Source organism: Crocuta crocuta, unplaced genomic scaffold (assembly GCF_008692635.1).
Source record: "Crocuta crocuta isolate KB4526 unplaced genomic scaffold, BGI_CrCroc_1.0 scaffold147, whole genome shotgun sequence".
Taxonomy (NCBI): domain Eukaryota; kingdom Metazoa; phylum Chordata; class Mammalia; order Carnivora; family Hyaenidae; genus Crocuta; species Crocuta crocuta.
This window is the reverse complement of record NW_027532594.1, coordinates 9,298,227-9,308,986: the sequence shown is the minus strand read 5'-3', so window position 1 is coordinate 9,308,986 and position 10,760 is coordinate 9,298,227. Positions and strand designations below refer to the sequence as shown.

General features: G+C 39.0%; 1 protein-coding gene across 1 annotated transcript; it reads left to right on the top strand.

Annotated features, from left to right (window-relative positions):
* The first annotated feature begins 6,209 nt into the window (after window positions 1-6,209).
* LOC144244688 (uncharacterized) lies at window positions 6,210-10,420 on the top strand. The gene is made up of 4 exons (XM_077780047.1): window positions 6,210-6,225; window positions 6,483-6,543; window positions 8,520-8,943; window positions 10,159-10,420. Exons 1-3 carry the CDS (start codon window positions 6,210-6,212, stop codon window positions 8,848-8,850), a joined length of 408 nt encoding a protein of 135 aa, XP_077636173.1. The 3' UTR covers window positions 8,851-8,943; window positions 10,159-10,420.
* Window positions 10,421-10,760: the final 340 nt, after the last annotated feature.

Below are 10,760 nucleotides of genomic sequence, written 5' to 3'. Positions count from 1 at the left end.
GTACAACAAATGTTTGCCAAAATGAAAATGGAAGTATGGCATAGATCCTTAAGTAGAAATCTGTCTTTTTAAAAAAATCTTTGTATAAAGCATCTTAATTAAAACATATTGCAAATAATTTCAGGGTGCCAGCAGAGTATCTAAGGCAGATGACTCAATGTTGAGCCAAAAAATGCAGATACTGTGAAATAAATAATAATAGCAAACATCCACTGAATACTTCTCAAATCCTAGACACTAGACTAGATGCACCCATTACTAATAGTTGGGACTCTTAATTCTCAACTGGACATATAAGAACTCTGAGACTCAGATGGATAATGTACCTAATATTATAAAAAGTTCGCATGTGGCAGAACCAGATCTTGACTCCAGCTCCTAAGTGCCTAATCATCACTTCATCACTTCATTCTTGTACTTTCACTGGTAAATAACATTATAATCACAAGTATAACCAGTAAGAAGAAGATCCATAGAACAAAAAAGAAAGAAAAGTCAGTCAGTAGTCTTTATTGTGCCTGTTTCTTCTTTATCATAGGTCAGATGCACATGATGGTTATTATTATAACTAGATATTATGTTATGAAAAATTAATCTGAATTATAGATTTTCAACCAAAGAATCTTTAGCGAATTCAACTTCTGGCCAAAATACCCTCCTTTAACCAAATCTAAAACCTCATTCAACCATTGTTCTCTATAATCTTAGGAAGCATTTGGAAGATATGGTACATTCCAAAAACTTCAAGGAGCAAATAAAGGAAGTGACAAAATTGAAAACTACAGAAACTTTGTTTAAAAGATTAAAAAAATTTTTTTTTTAATTTGAGAGATAGAGAAAGAGAGAGAGTGTGCGTGAGCTGGAGAGAGGGGGAAAGGGAGAGAGAGAGGATCTTAAGCAGGCATTATGCTCAGCACCAAGTCCAATGTGGGGCTCAATCCTACAATCCTGGGATGATGACCTGAGCTGAAATCAAGGGTCCAATGCTTGATCAACTGAGCCACCCGGGCACTGTCAAAATATTTAATATTAAAAATAGAGAGCACACATTCAGATTTATGCTTGATTTTATAATATATATTAGATATATGTTTATATCCAATATACAACTATAAAATTACATTTAATGTCTTTATAAAAATATATATCAAATTAGGCATAAATATGAATGTGCGCTTCTATTATTAATTTATTTTGTACATACGTTTACATATCTAAAATATGCATATATTACTTGTAGATATACTTTTGATAACAAAATTGGAATTCAGAACAGTAAGAAAGTAAAGAGCAAGCATGTTTTATGAACAACTAGTTTTAACGAGTCTTCCTGATCTAAACAAACAAAAAAATCCCTGCACTTTCTCAAGAAATATGCTTATTTTATGTTTTAAGTCTCAAGAAGTTATGGAAGAAATGCTTCACAAGAAATAATTTTCATTTGATATCACTATGTTTTTTACTGATTGTATGTTAAGTTCTTCTTTGTTTACTAAGCATTAATAAGCATGAAAAATCTTTGTGCTCTCTATAAGAATGCTACACAATGTAGATTTTCTCAAGAGATTTGAAAAACTTTCATTATTGTTTGGAGGGAACTCTAGTATTTGCATATTTTTGGTTTGTTTTAAATAAATTCACCATTGGAGTTCTGATACGTTTCACTTCTAGACTGAATAAAATTTTAAGTTTAGAAGCTACATACCAATAAATTTAAAAGATTAAAATTCTCATTTAAAACATTTCAAAATTCTTAGCAATAACTTATGATTTTAAAATATCAGGAACCATATGAGTAAAGGAAAGTAAGCCAGTCTTTGTCTTACAGTAATACAATTCATGAACTAGATAGCATTCTAAAGACAGAGGAAAATGACCCTTGTTGAGACAATTCATTTTTCTACTTATAATTAATATTTTATAATATGACATGATCAAGTCCATAGGCTTCTTTGTCTTTACAATTCACCAAGTGTCTTCAAATCTATTAAAACGGTATCTATTTTAGATGATCTGTTGCCTCATCCAATGCTTGCCAATTTTTCCAAAACATTAAAATAAGTAGCTCTAGTTGGCAATTTGCTTAGAAGAGAATATTATCTTATGGTCACTTAAATTCAACTTCTTCAAAACTTTATGAAAGCCATTAATTAATTAATCCTGTCACAGGAATCTCTGGGCTATACAACGAGCATATTTTTTTCTTTAAAAATTACCAATTTCACTGGCCTATACCCCAGGAGAGAAGTTTTAGTATCTTGCTGGCAGAATTAGTAATATATGTTTGCCAACATGTTCTATTTGGTCCACTGCTTCATCAAATGCCAACATGTAAGTCTCTGTGACTGGACACTGCTCAGTCTCCTCTAACTCATACATTTCCAGACATTTTTCCTACTACATGGAGTAAGGTGTTATATTGATAGATTTTAATGACATTTAAATATGATTATACAGCAGTAATTAGGGGGTAAGGAAAAAAATTACGATGCCTCCCATTTCCTTGAAATTGTGTAAACAGACGGCTTCTCAGCATGAAACCCCAACTAAAATTAGGGATGTAGCCAACACTTAAGTACGTCAACCCATTTCATGTGAGTAAAATAAATATTGAGTTTCATTTATCTTTTAGCATATATGTGAGTAGCATCTTAATAAAATGTAAAAAGTGATTTCATTTATTGAATTCTATAGCTTCAAAGCATAATCTGCCATGAGCCAATTTGAGCATCATATATATTACTTGCATTAGTAACTTTAAATCTATAAATGTACAATGATACTAAACAAGCAAATACCATCACTGGTCACCCTTGAAGGATATTAAGGAACCAATTCATTATTCTGAAAATCAGTAAATAAAGTAAAAGATTTAAACATTTATTCTACATTTCCATTAACAAAGGACAACCAATGGACAACCAAATGGTTGATGAGGGAAAGTTTCTCTTTATAGAAATAACTGAACCAATAAATGAAAAAGGAATGACAATCAGAAAAACAACATTTGGCATCTCTGTATTAATGGATTTAAGCAAAAATCAATGCCTTTGAATATCACAAAAAGACAAATGACCAAACATTGTGTGCCTCCTGATAGAAATACAACATCACCTGTGTGATATAGCCCTTTGAATCTGATCAAGCTTCTCTAAGTCTGTTGATCAATTTACAGAAAACACAAGAAAGACAGGAAAGACAAACTAGTGTGTTAAATGACAGTATGAGGGGCAATCAGCAAAATACTTGGACACTATAGAACAAATAACTCAGTTTCTTGCACAAGTAAATTGCAAGGGAAAAAGGAGATGGATAAATTCAGAGATAATATTAGTTATGTATTCAGACAAAACATAACAGTGTTTTTAGACAATATTTTTTTTTACTACCTGTGTTCTAGAGATCTTTTCTATCAACTATTTAATAATTAAGATAGCAATATACTCTACCTTTCTAAGTTTTAAACTATCATTTCTCTTTTCTAAGGTAACAATAACAATAGTAAAGTTCTCAAGGTAGAAGGCAGTTTCTTTTCCATTGAGGGAAGAGAAAAAGCAAGTCTGTAAAATTCTTTACATCCCTAGGAAGGGACAGTCTTTCCAATCTTACCTAGGAGTCCTGTAAGTTTCTGACGGTGGCTGCCATAACGAAGTACCACAGACTGGGTGGCTTAAACAACAGATATTTACTCTCAATTCTAGAGGCTGCAAGTCGAAAATCAAGGTGCTGACATGTTTGATATCTTCTGAGGGCTCTTTCCTCGGATTGCGGATGACCAACTTTTCATTGTGTCTTGACATGATTCTTTTCTGTCCATTCACATGTGCCCCTGTGTCTCACAATGTGGACAATCTATTTCTTCTTATAATAACACCAGCTGTGTTGGATTAGGGCCTGCCGTAACACCTTGATTTGAACTTAATTACCTCTTTAAAGACCTTGTCTCCAAATACAGTCACATTCTAAAGTACTGGGGCTCAGTGCTTCAATATGAATGGGGCGGGAGGAGAGCCTAAAGTTCTGTCTAGAACAAAACCATTCAGAATCTCAACATATTTATTGATAACACTAATGCCATATTAACTGCTTAAAATGGTTTGAGATTTAGAAATAATACCTCACTGTTGGCTCAAAAGCTAAACCCTTGAAGAGCATGAAATTAATCACATAAATTACACTTTGCAAAGTCTGTACTCAACATCCCTACTTACTCGTTGACTATCAGATTCTGGTTCTTCAGACCTGTCCTCTCCAATGCGGTAGCCCTATGTGACTAGGGAGCACCTGAAATGTGGTTGCTCCAAACTGAGGTATGTTGTTAGTATAAAATACGCTGGGATTCCAAGTACTTAGTAAGAAAAAAACGTATGTCTCAACACTTTTCATGTAGATTACATGTTGAAGATTTTTTGGATTATTAATTTCATGTTGGTTCTTATTTTTTTAAATATGATTATTAAAAAAGTTCAAAATTATATGTGGCTCTCATTATATTTGTATTGGATGGTGCTTTCCAAAATATGGATATATCAAAGCAAAAGTCTTTCTTACACTTCTAGTTTATAACTCTCCCAAGAATCCCTTCTCTTTTCTCACCTCCACTACACAGGCATTGAATGATAGCCAGTCCTTAACTCACATTTCAAACCTAAGGAAGAGTGTCCCACTTACTAGGAAGACAGCCTGTAATGTTAACTTAACGACTTCAGTTGAAATGCGTTATGTTGAAATCCTAAGCGAAAAGTCACTTTACCCAGAAATGAGAGAAGTTGTAACAGTAATTTACTAGGAGTACTTAAAAAGCCGTATGCTCTAATTTTATCTATTTTATGCCCCACTAAAAGTGGGGTTTTCAGGATTCCTAGAAATTTTGCGGTCATTATTTTATATACTCGCAGATGCTAAATCTTATGGGATATTTTGTTTTGTTTCAAAGTTGTTGGTGAGGGGTGCTTGGCTGGCTCAGTTGGTTGAGCAGGGATTGTAAACTGCCTTTGAGCAGTTGACAAGAACTGTAGAGATTAAGTATTTCTGGGATCAGTAATTTATTGCTTTTTCAGGTACATAAGATATAGTTAACATTCACATCTTTTAGAAGTATTTATTTCCCATTTTTAAAATAGCACTGTTGGGTATAATTTAAAGGAGTGCTGGAACTTGAATCCCCAGAAGGGATTGGAACATTTACAGACTGAAAGCATTTTAAAATTCATGTTTGCCACACCCTGCTTTAAGCACTTTCACATAGCTGGGAAGTGGGAAGGGGAAAAAAATGCTCACTATTGCACAGTGAATGGTTAAAGGAAAGCTAAAAGCAAATTGCCCTGTTCCTTAACCAATTGTTTACTTTTTAAAGCTAATGTGAATTACATTAGACTATATCCCACTTCCAAAATACATGACTGCAAAAAGCACCTTTTCCCCAAATTTTTAGTTGCAAAATTTTATTAAGATACCTGAAGGGAAAATGTAATTACACTGCTTCTCTAAATTAGTATCAAGATCTATCATTAAAATTTTTAGCCGACTTGTTAACATAGAACTCACCTTCAATGGATCTAATATTGTATCTTAAGTATGTCAAGCATACCTTCCAAATCCCTTAAACTGAATAATAGTCATACTTACCACCAGCACGTAAGGTTTTAAGCTTTTCTCTAAAACTTCCACTTCAAAATTAAATTTGTAAAAAATCCTATTTTAGCAAGCTTGATTATATCAACTGGTAAAACTTTATTTTACAATAGGAATTGAATCAAATGATTATTATAATCCAGAGGAAGTATTTCATAACCATAGCAAATGCCATTATACATACTGCCAATACAGATTTAATAGACAATACTGAACTGTACAAGAGTTATTTATTTTTCCTTAATCTCAAAGCTATTGTTAGTAATACAAAAGGCCATATTAACATTTTTCCATTAGAAAACAATGTGATGTACAAAACTTTGGATGAAAAGATATATGTCAAATTTCATTAAATCACTTGGTGGAAAACCCACCACTCCATCAATACCACCCAAAGTGTTTTAGGCAAAGATTAAAATCAAAATAATGCACCTTAATTCCAGCTGTTAAAAAAAAACAAGCCTAGCGATATAATTGACTACATAGTATTTTTGACTACTCACGAGTTAATTTTTAAAACCCATTTTTTTTTTTTTTGAGTCCTACCACATACCAGGCCCTGTACTTGGCCGAGTATGAATTTGAAAGTTGGTACGGTTGGAAAGACCCCAGATACCAGTCCTTTGGTTACCAGATCTGACTTTTAACTTCAAACATCCTTCAAGGTCAAGAAACTCCAACTAAAAGTACATAATTTTCCAAATGCTGTTGTATGAGTGGGGAGGGTATTTGGTAAGGAGAGGTCATGAACTATTATTTATGATCCATTTTCCAGTTAATAGCACGTGTCAAGAGCTAATTAATTTATTTTTCTAATGAGTTTAAGACTCGGTGTTCGGCTGTTACAGACGTGGTTCACGGACTCACTGTGAACCTTACAAGGCACACGGCTCAAAAACAGCAAAGCAGGTGTGCGTGACTTTCCTTCGCATTTAGTGAAGTAATGGTATATGATACGTCTTTATCTTCAAATTCAATTCAGTTTAGGGTCCATGGAAGGAGAATATCCAGTTATGGGGTGGTAAGAGCAAAGGTGAAACTAGTAAGGATTATTACTATATAAGGAAGTATTATTCTCTACCTTTTCCTCTGAGTAACAAGATACTAACACACTACTTTCATTTAAAAAAAAGTTTGCAACTATTGAATTGAGGCAAGTACTAACGGCCCATAAACTGACAATGTTGCCCATTCATCACCATTACTTCTTTACATAAGCCTGTTTCCCTAAAGTATAACACATAATCTAAGCAATATTTGGAAATTAGCCAAGCACTAAGCAATTACAATGGCAGGTAATACACCATCAGTTTCTGAAACACATTTGGCCACTTTTGTGGCTCATCTGCAGTTTGGATTAAATAGATTCTCAGTATAAATTTAAGTTTCTGGACCTGCGTGACAAAAAAAATGTATTTTATGAAACGTTCAAATGACATTTAAAGAGTCTTCGGGTCACATCACTTTCGTATTAAATGATTCCTTTCTGACATGCTATACAACTACAATAAAAATAACTGTTGAATTTTTCAATGAAGATTCAATGCAGGTAAATGGTTACAGACATGGAATGTTCTAAGAGCTTCCTGTATGTAATCTGACACCTCGGATCATGAATTTCGGCATGACAACTTCAGATTAAAAACCACAAGAAAATTGACTCTTGATGGCATGCAAGATGTTCCTCAAAGTTAACCTTAAGACCTAGAAGTCTCAGTAGAACATAAATAAACACCACAGATTTGTACATTTTATTCACATTTATTTTTCGCTTTTAGTGTGCTCACAGAAAATTAGAACACCTTAAGCAGGAGTTTAATAGCAATTTTTGTAAGCAAAGTTACATTCCATCTCTAAGTCAAATTGGTCAAAGCTTCTCCAGTATTTACAAAACATGATAGACAAGATGCTACACGAAACCATTGCATCTGAAGATTTTTTTTTCCTTTATTCTCAAAGACGACTGGAAAAGAAAGCATTGTCTGCTGTAATCAAAAACATACCACAGTATAAACAGTAACCATTCCACTTATCACAGCTTGGTTGAGTTTAAAATTTGTGTTTAAAAGGTCCAAGATGACTGCAGTTTTACAAAAATGGGCAGGGTGGAAAGTTGCAAACTTCATGTGCTTCTGGATATCAAGATTTGTTTTTTATACAATAGTCACAGTTAAAAACACCCTGCTGGTAATACATAATTACACTTTATTAAGGTCATAAACCAGCAATAAACAATAAAGCCTATACAACTTGTAGTTCTACTTAATCACTGACTGGTACAGCTAACATGAGATAAGTGAAAAGTTCCTATGGTTTAAATGAACTCCTAAGACTATGATCTTTTTTAAAATCTGGGTATTGGTGTTTTTATTTTTTTTTCTCTTTCCTTCTTAGTCAAGACTTGTAGTGTTGTAAACCTGCCTCGCAAAATACATCGTAATAACTTTTCTTTAAAAAAAAAAAAAAGAAAAACTAAGCCTTTACACCATCATTCCTAGCGGTACGTGGATTCTTGGCAACGTGACGCACCACTTCCACTTCTCCATCGTGGCCCCTTATCACTTCATCTGATATCCCTTTTGACCCACCCATCTCCTTCATATATGGGCATGTCCATAGATTGACAAAGAAAGTTTACATTTTTGAATAAAGATGCAAAGTATGCAAAAAACATTAATACTGATGCAAAAAAAAAACAAAAACAAAAACAAAAGAGAAACAAGGCGGAGGAAGGTGTTTAAGCTCTCCTCGACCTGTTGGAATGGTGGTAACAGAATGATCTGAGATGGGAATCTGTGGGGAGGAGGGGGTGGAGGAACAAAATTTGCTGCTTAAAAAACAGTAAAATAAAAAAAGACATCTTTAAAATCAATCCCTGGTTGTAGACAAGNAGGCGTCGCCGTTTACCTTCACGTGGCCATTTTCCTGCGGGAGCAGAGAAGGCGGGATTGTCACTGCAGCGGCCCGGGCGCCGCCATCGCCGCCCCCACCCCGGGGCCGGGACGGACCCGCTTCTCCCCTGGGCCCCTCTGGCGTTGGAGTCGCCACCACCCCCTCACGGGGAGGCGGGGTTGCCTGCCTAGACGAGCGCTCTCCGAAGAAGCGGGGCAGCGCCATTGGGGGCGCCCTAAAGACACAGCAGGAGCCCCGACCACTCAACAAATGCCCTGCGGATTGAAGACGGCCGAGCCCCCCGGCGTGGAAAGCAAAGGGTGACCCATTCCAGCCTTCGCTTCACGGGCTGTGCAAAGAAAGCCACATAGCACACGACACGCCAAACCTTCGGGAGAAGGCACAGAGCCAGAGCCGGTACACAGCCCCCCCCTTTCCCCTAAACCCTACAGGGCTCTTCAAAACACCGAGAACTCCCGGGGGCATCAAGCGCTCCAGCCAGAAGCGCCAGGGCTGCGCGCGCAAAGGTCCNGCCACCCCGCCCTGCCCAGCCCGGCCCTGCCCGCTGGCCGAGGCGCCCCCGAGCCCGGATCGCGCAGCCGAGAGTCCGCAAACAAAGCTCAGGTGGCCTCCCGGCGTCCTGGTCCGAATAAAGCCAACAAGGCAGGGGGAAACCCATTATTTCTCAGGTCTTGCCTCTGCTTCCACGCCCACCTTCGCCTACGATTCTGTGTAGCCGGGGCGCGCCTCGGCGGCTCGTTTTGCATTTTTACCGGGTTCAGAGCCTCTTGGCAGAGCTCGCCTTCCCCATTAGGTTGGAGCAGGCGAGGCTACACGGCCTCTGCTCTAGGAAAAGAGGCGTGGTGGGTGCCCGGTGTTTTCGAAGCAGCCACCCATGGCCGACCTCTCGCGCCCACCCGACCGTGGTCATCCGCCTGAGTCCGGGCAGCTCCGGGGTGGCCCCCCGCAGTGGCCTAGGCGCCAAGCACTCGCGCACAATCCCATCCGAAACACACGAACTGTCTCTCCTGGACCATCTGGACAGGGTCTTCAAGGACCCACGGAGTCTTCCCACCCCAGGGATGCCATTTACAAGTCGGATGGGTGTGTAATTCCACCGACAGCTAACGAATAAAGATTGACCACAGAGGGAAAGCCCCACCGAGAGATACCGTAACCCTTCAGCTCGGCTCCAGCCAGCCAGCCAGCAACCTTTCCAAGAACCCAGGGCACGCCGCCTCAGCATACAATAAGACGGCTTTTCCCTCCTAGCCTCTCTCCACCACCTTCCCCACTCCCCCCCACCCTCCCCCTCAACAATCACACCAGTTCGGAAATCTTGAAAGCGACCCAATCTCGACAGCAAACACGGAGAGCCACCCAAACACCTTTGTGCCCACCAAACACAAATGCAACCTGACTGGGGGGAGGGGGGTTAGCACCTAGCTAGTCACGTTCTGCCAAGCTCCAAACACGCCATTTTAGACGATTTATCACTTCTTTCCTCGCGTCTACACAAGAATTTGCCAGGGTTATCCGGGAACCGCTCCTCTGGGGTGGAGGAGAGGACCCCCCCCCGCCCACTATGAGAAATTGACAATTTAGGCTTATCGCTTTCCATTCAACTTTCAGACTGGAATCTGGCCACGCTCCTCTCTGCGCCGAATGCGCCTCGGGCGCGACCAGGAGGGAAAGAGAAACGTCGGGACTGGAGAAAGACACCAAAGAAATGACCAGAAACACAGGTAGAATTTACCTGCCCGTTCGCTTTGGAAGGCGACGAGGCCACGGCCGCCTCCCCGGGCCTCTCCGCGGCGGCTTCTCCCTTCGCAGCGGTCTTGGAGAACTGGGCACCCATGCTGGCTTCTTCAACAAAGAAACTCAACAGATCCAAGGGGNGATTAAATACACTTCTGATAAAAAAATTTAAGTCGAAGAGATAAAAAAGCAGCAGGGCAGGAGGGAGGGAAAAAGGGAGGAAAAGTCGAGCACAAAAAAAGGAGCCCAAGTGTAGTTTTTTTAAAAAAAAGAAGTAATAAAAAAATCCCAGATTTGTAGCCGCAATGTAGACAAGAGGAAAATGGAGAAATCTCCCTGGTTGCTAATAAGATGCGGGGTCCAACGCCCAAGTGCACAGATGAATGGGCTCGCGGGCGCTGACGCGGCCCCCGCGCGCGCCGGCCAATCCGCGCGCCGCACACAAAGCAGGGGGCGGAGCCTGCGCGCCCGGCGAA